The sequence below is a fragment of the Schistocerca nitens genome, chromosome 2 (assembly GCF_023898315.1).
Source record: "Schistocerca nitens isolate TAMUIC-IGC-003100 chromosome 2, iqSchNite1.1, whole genome shotgun sequence".
Taxonomy (NCBI): domain Eukaryota; kingdom Metazoa; phylum Arthropoda; class Insecta; order Orthoptera; family Acrididae; genus Schistocerca; species Schistocerca nitens.
In genome coordinates, this window is record NC_064615.1 from 149,899,285 (window position 1) to 149,917,802 (window position 18,518).

At 40.1% G+C, this 18,518-nt stretch overlaps 1 protein-coding gene across 2 annotated transcripts in view; it reads right to left on the reverse strand.

Annotated features, from left to right (window-relative positions):
• The window catches only part of LOC126235846 (2-hydroxyacyl-CoA lyase 1), a 134,858-nt gene that overhangs the window by 18,230 nt on the left and 98,110 nt on the right, over nucleotides 1-18,518 (reverse strand). For both annotated transcript variants that reach the window (XM_049944709.1, XM_049944710.1), the window contains exon 8: nucleotides 1,563-1,652. In XM_049944709.1, coding sequence (XP_049800666.1) covers nucleotides 1,563-1,652 — 90 coding nt within the window. The remainder of the gene's footprint in view (nucleotides 1-1,562; nucleotides 1,653-18,518) is intronic.

Sequence of the window (18,518 nt, forward strand, 5' to 3'; positions counted from 1 at the left end):
TCATTAACAAACTAATGAACTCACCCAGTGCTTTGGACGAAAACTGGTCACTGTGCATTGGCCACCATATCCTGTGCAAGCTATACCTGAACCATTTCCAATGTCTTAAACTCTCTTCCTTTAAACAGTTTCCATTTCCAGAAGGTTCTTGATGGAAATGAACCATATATTTTACAGTATTAAAATGGCATGTGGTGACTCCTTCCATTCACCTCCATTTGTAGCAGCATGGCAGCCCAGCCTGGGCTGACTGAAAACCAGTGATCAGAAAAGCTCCTGCCTATCAAGCTAGCTCTGCACCTCCCCAGTACCCGCACTGCTCACTTCCACCGCAAGTAGGCCTTAGACTGCCGTGCTTTCCAGGGATCAAGCATGCCGAACTGTCACTCAACCAGCCTGTGTTTTTGCTTTGATGAGGCAGTATCTTTCAGCTGTGTTCTCAACAACTGATCCCACGCAACACCATGTGGCTCACATCGTCAGCTACCACACTTTACTGGAGTTCACACTGACAGCAGGATTTCGCACCCTGCCCAGTTTCTGCATTCTTCTATGGTCCAGTCAAGGAGAGAAGTATCAGCATCTGGATTACAGTGTGGAGTGGAGTGTACTTTAGTGGGTGAAGTTCAGTGAGTGCCAGGCAGGTTTATTACCATTTCATTCCTGGTCATTTTGGCAGCTCTTTACTACCAAGCACATCACCAAAACAAGTTTTCTCTCTAAATGTCCTGGCTACCTTGACCGCCAGGCAAGTCTGTCTCACTATTGAACTTTCTCCTGTTTTTGCCCATGGACACACAAGACTTGGGTATGGACATTGTTCTGGCAAAACACTGTGTTAATGTCTCCCTTCTCAGCACTTGTCTTCTCGCGCCACCAGACAACATCAAAGAAAATACTGTAAACTGTATCATAGTTCGCCCTGTTCAAAGACACTGCCATGACTGAGGAGCCCCCCTTGATTAAGAGGTTGCAACATATGAAACTTTGTTGTTGCAGTTAGCTTTCAGAAATAAATATCTCTCAAACCAGCTCGCATACCTCTTGCAATACACCTCATTATTTATTGTTGTCCTTACTGATTAGCATATCTTACGGGCACAGAAGGAAACCTTTAAATAATTCCTTCAGGCATCAAAGATGAGGTTACTGTACATCATCCGATACACACAAAAATGATAAAAATGGGTCATGGCTGTCGATACACGTAATTCACAAAGGTTGTTAAAACACATCTGGAAATTTTACCTTGTGAATCCAATCAAATAATTGAATTCTAGCTCATTTATCAAACTACAGTGCATTTCCAACAATTAACATCTTGTCACAAAGACAGGATTATACCTAAGTTTTCTTCAGTTTGATTTAAGTGATGGATAGCAAACACAACTTATAGATTTGTTTGCCCCCTTTTTTCCCTTCAGGTTCTGTTGCATCATGTGAATGCAATCCTAATAAAAAATTACACAAAATTCCTAGAAATGACAACAGTGATGCAGTATTACAGAATTAGTGACATGAATAAGGAGTTAACAATAACTGTAACAGTATTCAATACATACCAGCATCCAACCTGTGCCTCGGAAGAATGTTGGAAAGAACTGATCTTCCTATATCCATTGTGTTGGCACCTTCACTCACAATGATGCAGTCTGAAAGTCACAAAGAAATTCAAGATTTTAGTTTTGATTATACATATATGGACCTCACCGTTGGTGGGGAGGCTTTTGTGCCTCAGCGATACAGATAGCCATACCATAGGTGCAATCACAACTGAGGGGTATCTGTTGAGAGATCAGCAAACATGTGGTTCCTGAAGGACAGCAGCCTGGTCTGACCTTTTAACATCAACCAAACTGGCCTTGCTGTGCTGATACCATGAATGGCTGAATGCAGTGGAAACTACAGCTGTAACTTTCCTGAGGGCATGCAGCTCTACAGCATGGTTAAATGATTATGGTATCCTCTTGGGTAAAATATTTCAGAAGTAAAATAGCCCCCATTTGGATATCCAAGCAGGGACAACTCAGGAGGATGTCATCATCATGAGAAACACAAATGGTGTTCTACAAATTGGAGCGTAGAATGTTAGATATCTTGATCACACAGGTCAGTTAGAAAATTTATAAGGGAAATGGATAGGTTGAAATTAGATATAGTGGAAATTACTGAAGTTTGGTGGTAGGAGGAATAAGACTTCTGATCAGGTGAATAAACGGTTATAAATACAAAATCAAGGTTTCGCATTGATTATATACTGGTAAGACAGAGATTTTGGAATCTGATTTTAAATTGTAAGACATTACCAGGGGTAAATAAGGACTCTGACCACGATTTACTGGTTATGAACTGTAAATTAAAACTGAATAAATTGCAAAAAAGTAGGAAATTAAGGAGATGTGACCTGGATAAATTGAAAGAACCAGAGGTTGTAGAGTGTTTCAGAGGGAGAATTAGGGAACAATTGACAACAGTGGAAAGGAATACAGTAGATGATGAATGTGCAGCTTTGAGAGATGAAATAGGGATGACAGCAGAGAATCAAATAGATAAAAATACAAGGCCTAGTAGAAATACTTGGATAACACAGGAAATATAGAATTTAACTGATGAAAGGAGAAAATATATGAATGTAGTAAATTAAGCAGGTGAAAGGGAGTACAAATGTTTAAACAATGAGACTGACAGGAAGTGCAAAATGGCTAAAACGGAATGGCTAGAGGTCAAATGTAATGATTTAGAAGCATATATCATTAGGAGAAAGATTGTTTCCACCTACAGGAAAATTACAGACACCTTTGGAGAAAAGAGAACCAGCTATATGAGTATCAAGAGCTCAGATGGAAAATTAGTCTTAAGCAAAGAAAGGAAAGCTGAAAGGAGTAAATAGAGCAGGCCTGGCAAAGCATGGCTCATGAGTCATGCCCCTCCAGTGAGTGCTTCGCCCTCCAACTCAACTTGAGTGGTGACATCACGGCCCTAACACAACCACGCCGCATGACTGTCAGCTGTCATGCATTATAAGCTCTACAACACCAACTCCCCAAACGCAAACACTAAAAGACATAATTGTGAATTGCGTTTTATTCATCTCATGAGGTACATTTGCAATCCATTTGGTTTGAGTACACGAGACATGTCAAAAATTTATAATACAGTTACAATGATTTTTACATTAATAAACAATAACACTACAAGGATATTTCTTGGAATATATAACACATTTTATCCAGCTCAAATTTCCAGTTTGTCCTGCATGAATTCATCCACTGAGTAATAACACTTCAGTGTCAGTTTTTCATATACCTTTCTTTTAAGTGAACCTAAATTCATCTGCATCAACTTGTTCCCTTTTAATTTTTTGCAAATACATAAACTACTAAACATTGATTTTTATTTAGTTATTTGTCTTCAACTCTTGTACTTACATAATGAGATATTTAAATGTTTAAGTTACATTTATTGTTGGTCTTGACAAGTTCTACAGTTCGATTTCAATTTGTGTCGTAGTGAAATGGAGTTTATGTTCGAACGATTCATTCGGGATTTCATTACACTGAGCAGATTTAATGTATTTCATTGAAGAAAATGTACTTTCATGGACATACGTTGACCAGAAAAAGAGATTTTATTTGAAGAGTTAAGTCTGTGATTTTTGGGTACCAATCTTGTGGCATAGTTACAAAATTTCAAGATCTGTTTCTGTTCTGGACAGCATGATTGCATCATTTTGTAGCTTGCAAACTTCTTCTTGAACAAAACTAACATTCACTGGATTATGAAACAACATGACATCCAGCTATATAAAACAAAAAAACCTTATCAAACTCATAGGAGACTTTCCCAATAATGGAAGTAAAACTTGAAAATCTTACTCTCATGTATTCTTGTTTCAGTCCATAGCAATTCTGGAAATAACACAAATTTCCCTTATTTAACTGTAATTTAAACAACATAAGTTTACAGCAGAAAACATTAATATCTGTGTGTGTTTCCTTCTTTGCAGATGTAAGCTGAAATTACGTAAATGATTTCTAAAATCTGTTGTAAATGTTGCTTCTGATAAAAAGAAAATGTTAATCAGTCAGCTAAGATTTTACTTCTCTAGTCAGAAACTTGAAAAGTTATAGTCCTATATTAAGTACAAAAAAACTAGTTACACATTTTCCTGCACTCACTCAACAAATTTTGGAAACGACTTCTGAAAATTGTTTAAATTTTCCTTGTGTTAGAGTCCAATTTCCTCAACATACTGTATTTGTAATTTTTGTTACGTCTTTCATTGCAATCATCATCCTGACTTTTCCTATAATTGACTAATGAAACCATTTTACCATCTGTAAAAATTACAGAGCATTTTTTAAACCCACCAAGTTTGTCAACACAACTTTTAACTGCTTTAAAATATCCAAACCCATTGTTCTAAAGTGAGTAACACTTCATGTACTCAAAGTCATCATTTATTACACAAAAAAATTAGTATTTGACTAAAATCTGTTCAATCAGAACTTGTGTCCAAGAACACAAAATATAGTACCAACATTTTGCAACTAAATTATTGTTTCTTTTTTATGTTATGCACCATACCATGAATTCAGTATAAAGTGGCAGAGAAGCTGTTTCAAAATGTACAGCAGCTTCATTGAAACTAAACACTTTTGCCATTTCTACTGCATATTATTTTATGAGTAGGCCATTACTGATGCATTTCTGAGCCTTAGCTAATTTTAAGCATGAGACATATGATGCAGTGAAACTCTGTTCTTTAAGATTCAATGGTTCAATCAACTCTTGTACCTCTTTTTTTTTAAGTTATTGACAGAAGGGCATTGTTGTCATGAGAGTGACATCTGTCTGTTTCTTCATGGAGACAAGAGAAATGTCAAACAAGATTATTACCTTTGTTTTGATTTAAGCATTTTGTACGTATTACACATTGAGGTTTCTCAACAGAATTGTGTAGGAAAAAGTCATTAATCTCTCATTTCTCATGAAAAATGCACCTTTCAGTATTCTTCATTTTCTACATTCTTAAGAACCATAATAGCCTTAGAAATAACCAGAATGAAACTAGAATGGTAAAATAATCAGGATGAAACTAAAATGGTAGCTACATCAATAAACACAATGACAACTAATGATAGCGCAATATTAAGGACAATAGACCTGAACGAAATGCCTAGAGTAAGTGGACTAGTGAAACAGTGATGCCTTTTCAAAGTTGAAAATACATTGTCCCACGTGATTACCGATAAACAAACGAACCAATGGCTGCGGCTATGCCGTGATGACAGCACTTGAGGAGAGCTGAAGGGAAACATCTTGCGAGCCACACTTTGCCAGCCCTGATATCGAGTGTCTATAAAAGGGAGATGTACTTGAAGGCAATGTTATAGAAATGGAACAGGATGTAGATAAATATGAGGTGGGAGATACGATACTGCGAGATGAGTTTGACCGAACAATGAAAACGCCCCAGGAGTAGATGATGACATTCCATAGAACTATTGATAGCCTCGGGAGAGCCAGCCATGACAAAACTCTTCCATCTGGTGTGCAAAATGTACAAGGCAGGCGAAATACCCTCACACTTCAAACAAATGTAATAATTCAAATTCCAAAGAAATCAAGTGCTCACAGTTAAGAATATTACTGAACTATCAGTTTAATAAGTCATGGTTCCAAAATACTAACAAGCTCTTTATAGAAGAATGGAAAAATGGGTAGAATCTGCTCTCGAGAAAGATCAGTTTGGGTTCCAGAGAAATGTAGAAATATGTGAGGCAATATTGACCCTAAGACTTATCTTAGAAGATAGGTTAAGGAAAGGCAAACCTTTGTTCATAGCATCCATAGACTTTGAGAAAGCTTCTGACGATGTTGACTGGAATACTTTCTTTGAAATTCTGAAGGTAGTAGTGGTAAAATATAGGGAGCAAACGCTATTTACAACTTTCACTGTAACCAGACAGCACTTACAAAAGTTGGTGGGGGGGGGGGGGGGGGGCATCCTAGGGAAACAAGGGTTGAGAGGGAGCAAGATAGGGTTGTAGCCTACTGCCTGTATTACTCAATCTTTACTTTGAGCAAGCAGTTAAAAAAAAAAAAAATAATTGGAGTAAGAATTAAAGAAACAAAAACTTTGAGATTTTCTGATGACATTGTAATCCTTCCAGAGACAGCAAAAACTTGGAAGAGCAGTTGAATGAATGAACAGTGTCTTGAAAGTAGGATATAAGGTGAACATCAACAGTAGCAAAACAAGGACAGTAGAATGTAATCGAATTAAATTAGATTAGACCTTCTGCTGACAAACAGACCCAAACTATCTGAAACAGTTAACGCAGAACAGGGAATCAGCGATCATAAAGCGGTTACTACATCAATGATTTCGGCCGTAAATAGAAATATTAAAAATGGTAGGAAGATTTTTCTGTTTAGCAAAAGTGCCAAAAAGCAGATTTCAGAGTACCTGACGGCTCAACACAAAAGTTTTGTTTTAAGTACAGATAGTGTTGAGGATCAGTGGACAAAGTTCAAAACCATCGTACAATATGCGTTAGATGAATATGTGCCAAGCAAGATCATAGTAGATGGAAAAGAGCCACCGTGGTACAACAAACGAGTTAGAAAACTGCTGTGGAAGCAAAGGGAATTTCACAGCAAACATAAACATAGCCAACGCCTTGCAGACAAACAAAAATTACGTGAAGCGAAATGAAATGTGAGGAGGGCCATGCGAGAGGCATTCAATGAATTCGAAAGTAAAGTTCTATGTACTGACATGGTAGAAAATCCGAAGAAATTTTGGTCTTATGTCAAAGCAGTAGGTGGATCAAAACAAAATGTCCAGACACTCTGTGACCAAAATGGTACTGAAACAGAGGATGACAGACTAAAGGCCAAAATACTAAATGTCTTTTTCCAAAGCTGTTTCACAGAGGAAGACTGCACTGTAGTTCCTTCTCTAGATTGTCGCACAGATGACAAAATGGTAGACACCGAAATAGACAACAGAGGGATAGAGAAACAATTAAAATCATTCAAAAGAGGAAAGGCCGCTGGACCTGATGGGATACCAGTTTGATTTTACACAGAGTACGCGAAGGAACTTGCCCCCCTTCTTGCAGCGGTGTACCGTAGGTCTCTAGAACAGCGTAGCGTTCCAACGGATTGGAAAAAGGGCACAGGTCATCCCCGTTTTCAAGAAGGGACGTCGAACAGATGTGCAGAACTATAGACCTATGAGGGCTATCCACAAAGTACATTACGTTTTCGTTTGTGTCCGTTAGGGGCGGGGCTAGCGCGGCCATCTTGGTGTCATGGCATTCCGCCGCTCAGTCGACATCCTGATGTGCTAGCGAGAGGTTCGTGCTGTACTCCATTGAGTTACTGTGACAGTTTGAAATGTCAGTGTTAAAATAAAATGCCGCGAAGTGTGAAGTGCATGCTGTAATAAGGTTTCTGACTGCAAAAAACTGTACACTGATAGAAATCTATTGGCAGCTTTATGAAGTGTATGGGGACAACATAATCACTGAAGGTGGAGTGCGTCAATGGGTGATAAAATTTAAAAATGGCCGAACTAACGTTCACGACGAAGAGCAAAGTGGAAGACCCAGCATAGCGACTGCCGAACTTGTCGAAAAAGTCGATGCCGCGGTCCGTGAAAACCGTAATTTCACAATAACGGAACTCTCTATGAGTTTTCCACAAATTTCACGAAGTTTGTTGCACGAAATCATTACCGAAAAGCTTAGTTACCGCAAGTTTTGTGCAAGATGGATACCAAAAATCTTGACAGAGATTCACAAAAATCAGCGAATGGCTGCAGCGTTAACGTTTTTGGATGCTTACGAGAAAGAAGGCGACTCATTACTCGATCGCATCGTTATTGGTGACGAAACATGGGTTAAGCATGTGAACTGCGAGACAAAATTGCAGTCAATGCAGTGGGGGCACACAAATTCCCCCCCAAAACCCAAGAAATGCATGCAGACAATGTCGGCAATGGAAGGTGATGGCGACTGTCTTTTGGGACAGAAAAGGTGTGATTTTTGTGGATTTCCTGGAAAGAGGCACTACAATAAACTCTCAAAGGTATTGTCAAACTCTGCACAACCTCAGAAGAGCAATACAAAACAAGTGCAGGGGAAAGTTGGGCTCAAAGATCTTGCTGATTCACGACAAAGCCCGGGCCCACACAGCAAATGCCACTCGTGAAGTTCTCGAATCTTTTAAGTGGGAGTTGTTTCCTCATCCGCCATACAGTCCTGACCTGGCACTGAGCGACTTCCACTTATTCCCAGCAATGATGAATTGGTTGGCTATGCAGCGTTTTGATGACGACGCACAGCTTCAAGAAGAGGTAACCACGTGGTTGAAGGCGCAGGCGGACGAATTTTACGATGAAGGAATTTCCAAGCTCGTCCATCACTACGATAAGTGCCTTAATTTAAATGGCAACTATGTAGAAAAGTAGTATTTAAGTGTGGCTTTCATCTGTATATAATTAAAAAAAAATTCCAATACTTTATTTATTTTTAATTCCAAAATGTAATGTACTTTGTGGATAGCCCTCGTATATCTCTAACGTCAATCAGTTGCAGAATTTTGGAACACGTATTATGTTCGAGTATAATGACTTTTCTGGAAACTAGAAATCTACTCTTTAGGAATCAGCCTGGGTTTCAAAAAAGACGATCGTGTGAAACCCAGCTCGCGCTATTCGTCCACGAGACTCAGAGGGCCATAGACATGGGTTCACAGGTAGATGCCGCGTTTCTTGACTTCCGCAAGGCGTTCGATACAGTTCCCCACAGTCATTTAATGAACAAAGTAAGAGCATATGGACTATCAGACCAATTGTGTGATTGGATTGAAGAGTTCCTAGATAACAGAACGTAGCATGTCATTCTCAATGGAGAGAGGTCTTCCGAAGAAAGAGTGATTTCAGGTGTGCCGCAGGGGAGTGTCATAGGACCGTTGCTATTCACAACATATATAAATGACCTTGTGGATGACATCGGAAGTTCACTGAGGCTTTTTGCGGATGATGCTGTGGTATATCGAGAGGTTGTAACAATAGAAAATTGTACTGAAATGCAGGAGGATCTGCAGCGAATTGATGCATGGTGCAGGGAATGGCAATTGAATCTCAATGTAGACAAGTGTAATGTGCTGCGAATACGTAGAAAGAAAGATCCCATATCATTTAGCTACAATATAGCAGGTCAGCAACTGGAAGCAGTTAATTCCATAAATTATCTGGGAGTATGCGTTAGGAGTGATTTAAAATGGAATGATCATATAAAGTTGATCGTCGGTAAAGCAGATGACAGTCTGAGACTTATTGGAAGAATCCTAAGAAAATGCAATCCGAAAACAATGGAAGTAGGTTACAGTACACTTGTTCGCCCACTGCTTGAATACTGCTCAGCATTGTGGGATCCGTACCAGATAGGGTTGATACAGAAGAGAGAGAGAGAAGATCCAACGGAGAGCAGCGCGCTTCGTTAGAGGATTATTTAGTAATCGCGAAAGCGTTACGGAGATGATAGATAAACTCCAATGGAAGACTCTGCAGGAGAGACGCTCAGTAACTCGGTACGGGCTTTTGTTAAAGTTTCGAGAACATACCTTCAAGCAGTATATTGCTCCCTCCTCCGTATATCTCGCGAAGAGGCCATGAGGATAAAATCAGAGATTAGAGCCCACACAGAGGCATACCGACAATCGTTTCCACGAACAATACGAGACTGGAATAGAAGGGAGAACCGATAGAGGTACTCAAGGTACCCTCCGCCACACACCGTCAGGTGGCTTGCGGAGTATGGATGTAGATGTAGATGATGCTGAGGGAATTAGATTAGGAAATGGGACACAAAGTAGTAGATGAGTTTTGCTATTTTGTCAGCAAACTAACTGATGATGGGCAAGGTAGAGAGGATACAAAATATTGACTGGCAATAGCAAGAAAAGTAATGAATCTCTGTCAGCATGCCTCACACTCAGGAAAAGTGCTACCACTCATCATCACCTATGGTGAGGTAACAGACACCCACACGCAACAACATAGGCAGACCACTGCAAATCAGGAACATTAACTGGATAAACGAGCTACTATTAAAGCCGACCAACAAGCTACAGCAGGGAAACCAACAAGCTAGTACACTAACGCACAAATAAATTGCCAACACTACTCTACACTGTGAATCCGATATATGACCTATCAAAAACTAAACGATAATGAACCTGCCAGAGGTATGCTGATGCTGACTGAGAAGCCAACACTGGCACCCAGCAGTAGCCACCACTGAGTAACACCACTGCACAACGTCAAAGGTTTCAATCTGCATGATACCCACTACTAACAAAGCCTACCCTTGCATGACCTGTCACAAGCAGCAAGGAAACCACTACTGCTCTCACAACCCAACCCAAGTGTCACAGAAGTTTTTTACCCTTGGCTCTTGCCTTGGCATTTTTTCCCTCTGCTCTTCAAACCGCTACCCTTTGTTCAACTTTCAACCTAATCTATCTCCAGATGAATGCATATTAATAGTTAAACTTAACCAGACTACACAAACATCTCAGTACCCACATCCTGCAAGACCTCACTTTACTGAAAACTTAACAACAACAAAAAAATTCTGAGGAAGAGAATGTGTTAACATCGAGTACAGATTTAAGTGTCAGGAAGAATTTTCTGGAAGTATTCGTATGGAGTGTAGCCATGTATGGAAGTGAAACGTGGATGATTATCATTTTAGACAGGAAGACAGTAGAGGTTTTTGAAACATGGTTATACATAATAATGCTAAATATTAGATGAGTAGATTATGAAAGTAATGAGGAGGTACTGAATAAAATTGGGGAGAAAGGAAATTTGTGGCACAATTTGACTAGAAGAAGGGACTGGTTGACAGGAGACATTCTGAAACATCAAGGGATCATCAATTTAGTACTAAAGGCAAGTAGAGGGGGTGAAAATCATAGGGGGAGACCGAGAGATGAATACAGTAAGCAGATTCACAACAATGTAGGATGCAGTATTTATTCAGAGATAAAGAGGCTTTCATAGGATATATCAGCATGGAGAACTGCATCAGGACAGTCTTCAGACTGCAGACCACAACAGAAAATGACCATGAATGCTTTAAGTTCAGTGATTCTATCACTGATACGAAAGTCGTATCTCACACCTCTTAAGCTCAAAAAGTCATATACACTCCTGGAAATTGAAATAAGAACACCGTGAATTCATTGTCTCAGGAAGGGGAAACTTTATTGACACATTCCTGGGGTCAGATACATCACATGATCACACTGACAGAACCACAGGCACATAGACACACGCAACAGAGCATGCACAATGTCGGCACTAGTACAGTGTATATCCACCTTTCGCAGCAATGCAGGCTGCTATTCTCCCATGGAGACGATCGTAGAGATGCTGGATGTAGTCCTGTGGAACGGCTTGCCATGCCATTTCCACCTGGCGCCTCAGTTGGACCAGCGTTCGTGCTGGACGTGCAGACCGCGTGAGACGACGCTTCATCCAGTCCCAAACATGCTCAATGGGGGACAGATCCGGAGATCTTGCTGGCCAGGGTAGTTGACTTACACCTTCTAGAGCACGTTGGGTGGCACGGGATACATGCGGACGTGCATTGTCCTGTTGGAACAGCAAGTTCCCTTGCCGGTCTAGGAATGGTAGAACGATGGGTTCGATGACGGTTTGGATGTACCGTGCACTATTCAGTGTCCCCTCGACGATCACCAGTGGTGTACGGCCAGTGTAGGAGATCGCTCCCCACACCATGATGCCGGGTGTTGGCCCTGTGTGCCTCGGTCGTATGCAGTCCTGATTGTGGCGCTCACCTGCACGGCGCCAAACACGCATACGACCATCATTGGCACCAAGGCAGAAGCGACTCTCATCGCTGAAGACGACACGTCTCCATTCGTCCCTCCATTCACGCCTGTCGCGACACCACTGGAGGCGGGCTGCACGATGTTGGGGCGTGAGCGGAAGACGGCCTAACGGTGTGCGGGACCGTAGCCCAGCTTCATGGAGACGGTTGCGAATGGTCCTCGCCGATACCCCAGGAGCAACAGTGTCCCTAATTTGCTGGGAAGTGGCGGTGCGGTCCCCTACGGCACTGCGTAGGATCCTACGGTCTTGGCGTGCATCCGTGCGTCGCTGCGGTCCGGTCCCAGGTCGACGGGCACGTGCACCTTCCGCCGACCACTGGCGACAACATCGATGTACTGTGGAGACCTCACGCCCCACGTGTTGAGCAATTCGGCGGTACGTCCACCCGGCCTCCCGCATGCCCACTATATGCCCTCGCTCAAAGTCCGTCAACTGCACATACGGTTCACGTCCTCGCTGTCGCGGCATGCTACCATTGTTAAAGATTGCGATGGAGCTCCGTATGCCACGGGAAACTGGCTGACACTGACGGCGGCGGTGCACAAATGCTGCGCAGCTAGCGCCATTCGACGGCCAACACCGCGGTTCCTGGTGTGTCCGCTGTGCCGTGCGTGTGATCATTGCTTGTACAGCCCTCTCGCAGTGTCCGGAGCAAGTATGGTGGGTCTGACACACCGGTGTCAATGTGTTCTTTTTTCCATTTCCAGGAGTGTATAACATAAAAGTACTGCAACATAAGAAAATTATGAAACAAAGAAAGAAGGGGCTTCAGCTTTCCAAAGTGAACTAAAAAGTGATTGAATGACTGAAAATTGTCTTTGGTCAATTTTCGTTAGGTTAGATAGGATTCAGTTTCCATTCCACAGACCCAAAAATTAGATGATCCTCATGGGTCTGTAACAAGTCAGAAAGTATAACAAAAAAACATAAAACAATTGAATATAATACAGGGTGTACAACTTTGCTTCTGCCATTTGCCGATAGGTGGCGACAACAATAAGTAGCAGTCGAAAGAAACAGATCGCAGATGTCAGGCAGTTAGCTCGGACCTCAGTCAACATAAACTCATTCAAACATTAGTCGATTTGTGTCTGCATCATAAAGTTGTTCTTGATTGAAAATGTCAATTTACAAGCCTAATTCTCGTCGTTTGCAGGAGGTGTTACTGATTTGTTTCAATACGAAGAAAACAGTGGCTGAGTCTCAGCAAATGCTCTCAAGTATGTATGGTAAGGGTGCTATTAGTGAAAGAATGTGTCATGACTGGTTTCAACACTTCAAGAATGGTGATTTTAATGTCGTAGACCGGCATAGTGGTGAAAGAGAGAATGTTTTCAAAGATGCAGAATTGGAGACATTGCTGAGTTAAGACTTGCGTCAAACTCAAGAAGAATTGGCACAATTAGTGGGAGTGACACAGCAAGCCATTTCAAAACATCTCAAGGCTATGGGCATGATTCAGAAAGAAGGAATTTGGGTCCCGTGTGAGCTGAAACCAAGAGACGTTGAACGTGTGTTTGTGAACAGTTGCTTCAGAGGCAAAAACAGAAGGGATTTCTGCTTCAAATTGTGATTGAGGACAAAAAATGGGTTCATTACGAAAACCCTAATTGCAAAAAAATCTTGGGATTATCCTGGCCATGCTTCCACGTTGAAGGCCAAACTGAATATTCACAGCTCCAAGATCATGCTCTGCATTTGGTGGGACCAGCTTGGCGTCGTGTACTGTGAGGTGTTAAAACCAAGTGAAACAATTGCAGGTGCTCATTTTTGAACACAATTAATGCATTTGAGCAGAGCATTAAAAGACAAATGGCCACAATACAGCGAGAGGCACGATAAAGTGATTTTGCAGCACGACAATGCTCGACCTCACGTTGCAAAAGAGGTCAAAACGTACTTGGAAACGTTAAAATGGGAAGTCCTACCCCACCCGCTGTATTCTCCAAAACATTGCTCCCTCTGACTTGTTTAGATCAATGGCACATGGCCCGGCTGACCAACACTTCCGATCTCATGAAGAAGTCGCAAACTGGATTGATTCGTGCATCGCTTCAAATGATGAACAATTTTTTTGACGTGGGATTCGTACGCTGCCCAGAAGATGAGAGAAAGTAGTGGCCATCAATGGAAAATACAATGATTGATACATGTGTAACCAATTTGTTTCATTAAAGCCTGAAATGTTGGGAAAAAATGGTGGAAGCAAAGTTGTACACCTTGTACTTACTACCTTGATCACTTGTCAGGAGATTGTCAAAATTGGCGAAGAAAATGTGGTAAACTGGAACAGCTAATATTTACAGAGTTAACACACTATCAAAATGAAACATTGTTAAGCACTATTAATAAATTTATCACACACAAAATACTTACTCTTGACTGTTGTTACCAAGTGCTGTCAAAACTAAAATTTAACAGATATTTTTATTTAAGCTGGCTTAACAGTCTCTGTTAAGATATTCATCTATGGAGTAGAAGGAGTTGCCTACCAAAAACTCTTTCAAACTCCATTTACACCAAGTTTTTAATGGTTGCTGGCAATTTATTGAAAATGTGTGTTCCTGAATATTGGACCCCTTTTTGGACCAAGGTACGTGATCTTAGGTCTTTATGTAGATTGTTCTTATTCCTAATATTGAGCTATTGGCTGGAAATAGAGATGTATTACTTGCAACAAATTTCATTAAGGAATAAATATACTGAGAAGCAGTGGTTAGAATACAAAGTTCCTTGAATAGGTTTCTACATGATGATCTTGAATTTACACCACAAATGATTCTTATCACACGCTTTTGCACCCTAAAAACTTTTGCTCGGTTTGATGAGTTGCTCCAGAAGATGATCACATATGATACAATAGAATGAAAGTAAGCAGAGCATGCAAGTTTTTTATACTTATATCTCCTACATCTGACATCATTCTCACTGCAAAAACAGACTTGTTTAGGTGCTTCAGCAATTCTGTGGTATGCCCTTCCCAACTGAATTTATTATTGAGTTGTAATCCCAGAAATTTAACACTCTCAACCTCTTTGATCTTCACGTCTTCATATGTTACACACATGCTGGAAGGAAACCTCTTACAGGTTCTGAACTGCATATGGTGGGTCTTCTCAAAGTTTAATGACAGTGAACTAGCTTTAAGCCATGTATTAATGTCATTGAAAATTTGATTAGCAGCTATTTCTACTTCTGCACTTGACTTGCTACTTATTACAATGTTTGCATGATCTGCAAACAAAACAAACTTAGCATCTGCCAATGTAACAGATGAGAGGTCATTAATGTACACAAGAAAACGCAATGGACCCAAGATGGGATCTTGAGGAACATCACTTGTAATTAATTCCCAGTCAGATGAAGACAGACTGCTTACTGTACAGGTATTTCGCAATGATACCCTTTGTTTCCTGTTAGATAAATAAGACTCAAACCATTTCGCAGCATTGCTGGGGACACCATAATATTCTAATTTACTTAAGAGAATGTTGTGGTTCACACAGTCAAAGGCCTTTGACAGATCACAGAAAATGCCAGCAGCCTCTAATTTATTATCTAATGAATTGAGTACTTTCTCACTGTAAGTGTAAAGAGCTTTCTCTATTCAGAACTCTTAAGAAATCCAGACTGTGACTTAGGCAATATATTATTTACCGTCAGATGCTTAAGGAGACACTTGAACACAATCTTTTCAAATATTTTTGAGAAAGCTGGCAAAATTGAAATTGGTCGATGGTGTGATGGTATCTCTTTATCCCCCTTCTTGTAAAGAGGCTTAACTTCAGCATATTTTAGCTATCTGGAAATGTTCCACTGATAAGAGATTGATTGCACAAATAACTTAAGATACAACTCAACTCGCATGAGCACTCTTTGATTAACTTCATTGATATGTTATCATACCCACTGGAATACATACATTTTAAGGATTTTATGATGGATGCTACTTCTTTGGGAGACGTGTCATTTCCATTTAACTGAAGTTATTTTTAAATACTGGTCTCAGATACTCCATTGCACTGTTCACTGAATCTGATAACCCCAAGCTGTCAGTAACAGAAATGAAGTACTTGTTTAAGAGGTTTGCAACACTGCATGTACTTGTTACCGAAGTCTCATTTATTTTTAGAGCTATATGTTCGTCTTCCTTTTTGGCCCCACCTGTCTTTGTCTTCACTATATCCGATACAGTTTTTATTTTGTTGACTGATGTAATTATCTTTTTCCCATAATAAAGCTGCTTCAATTTCTGGATTACTTACTTCAATATTTTGCTGTATTATTTGTAAAGCATTACAATTCTATCATAAGAGCTGTTCCTAGATAGTAGATACTGTCTCCTTTTTGTCCCACATGATAACTTTATTCCTTGTGTAATCTATGGTTTATTTTTTTGACTTCTGTGTGATTTGAGTTACCTTCAGGGGAAAACAATTTTCAAAAGTGGAGGTAACTTTATTAATGAATGCTTTGTATTTCCCATTTGAGTCAGAAGTATTGTAAACATCTATCCAGTTCATGTCTTTGAGCAATTTCCTGAATTTCTCAATTTTTGACTTATTTATTACCCTCCTATACTCAGATTTAATATATTTTTTAATCCTGGCAAGTTTAAACATTCAACACAAAATGCTGCTTATCATGATCAGACAGCCCATTTACTATTGGTTTTGTGATGTGACTTTTTTCCCTAGATTTGTCTACAAAGATATTATCAATAGCAGTCTCAGAGCATTTACATATACTAGTATATATACCTGCTATTATACAGGACCCATTATGAAAAACTACTTCTGTTGCTCAAGCTTCTAAGTGCTGCTCTGAGCAAAATTTATTAAGATCAATATTCTTGAAATCAAAACAGTTTCTGACAAATGTGGCAACTCCTCCTTTCTCCATATTTTCTCTACAGAAGTAAGAAGCTAACTTGACTCCTGTAACATTTAATGTATCTATACCAGCGAACACATGATGTTCAGAGAGGCACATTATATCAACGGGTTTGCTCAACTCTAATTCTTCAACACAAATAAGCAACTCATTAAGCATACCCCTTAGTCCTCAGATATTCTGATGCAATAACGATAACCAATTTTTTGCACTGACTGAATTACAACTGGATGAAACTAATTTTCCTGCCAGTTTTTGAGTATCTCTAGTTTCAATCAGAGGCTGTCTGCATGAATTGTGTACATTAAAATTTGCTTTCTGGCTGCCTGTTTTATCAATGTGAATGCCATTTTGAGCCTGTCTCTGAACATCTTTTGTTTCTGCCCTTCCTACCCCAAAAAACTGCTGCTCTGTCACTTATAACAACTGGGACTTTACCACGTGTGACAGTGCCCCCCCCCCCCCCTCCCCCTCCAGACAATTTCCCCTTCCCTTTCCTGTTGAGGTGAAGGTCATGCCTAGTACAGTCCCACCTGCTGATAGAGTCAACAGGAACCACACTGATATGAAACCCCATATCTGATCCAAGCAGCCGTTCCACCTCTAAATTAACTCTCTTAACAGAATAGTTTAAATGAGGCCGGTCTTGCCACCTCAGAACAGACACAAGCCTAACACCAGTATGCCTCGTTGCTGAAGCTATCTTTACCAGATCACTCTGAAATGAATAATTAGGTTTCCTATCTATGCTGTTGCCTGCCCTACCCACTACTCCCACTGTGTCTTCCTTTGTGAAGTCTTTGCAAAGTGAACCTACATCCTCTATCACCTGACCCACACTTGCACTAGGTTTAAAAAAAAAAAAAAACTTGTGATCTGGTAACCTGATTCTAGTTCATCCTGCAAGTTGGCCAACACCTCTACCATGTGAACTACCAAACAAGAAAACTTTCTTTTTCTTCACAGCTTTTTCTGACTTCTTCCTTTTCAAACACTTTTTGAAAGTTTGTTGTGTCCTGTCTACTCCTACATCTATTTGTGGCTCATCAATTTCCGACTGTGACAACAGATCAAACCTGTTTTCCACATTCACAACCACACTGTTTGAGAATGTCTTATTCCTATTTCTTCTATATCCTGTTGTCACTTCCCACCTCTCTTTTCCCTTCTCCCTCCTTAACCTTTCCAGATCTAGTTTCACTTTATCTAGTTCCACCTGAAGGGCAGCAATCTTCTTCTCCTGTTCCATTATCTTCCTACCTCCACAGCAAATCCTACACAACCAATGAGCCTGGTTTATTTCCCAAATTCCCTTGCTGCTACAGTCACCCACATGAAAGAAACTGCAACAACCACACCTTGGAACTAACAGTCCTACAGCAAGTCATACACTTTTCACTCATGGCAAACAAATTTTAGCTTTAGTCTAGGCTAAAACAAGAATAACTTTATAGACTACACAATTAATATATTAAATTGCTTAGAAAGTTTAGGCCTAGAGTTCGGATACTAATTCAAAACTTCTCGAGAAACAAAAACGATATAACCTGTATTGTTTACGTGATAAAACAAAAAGTAAACAAAGAACTGAGCCTACACTATATAAACTTTTCACTTATTTTGGAACGTTTCACTTCGGCTACTTACTAGAGAATCAAATGGATAGCGTATAAGAATACACTAACAA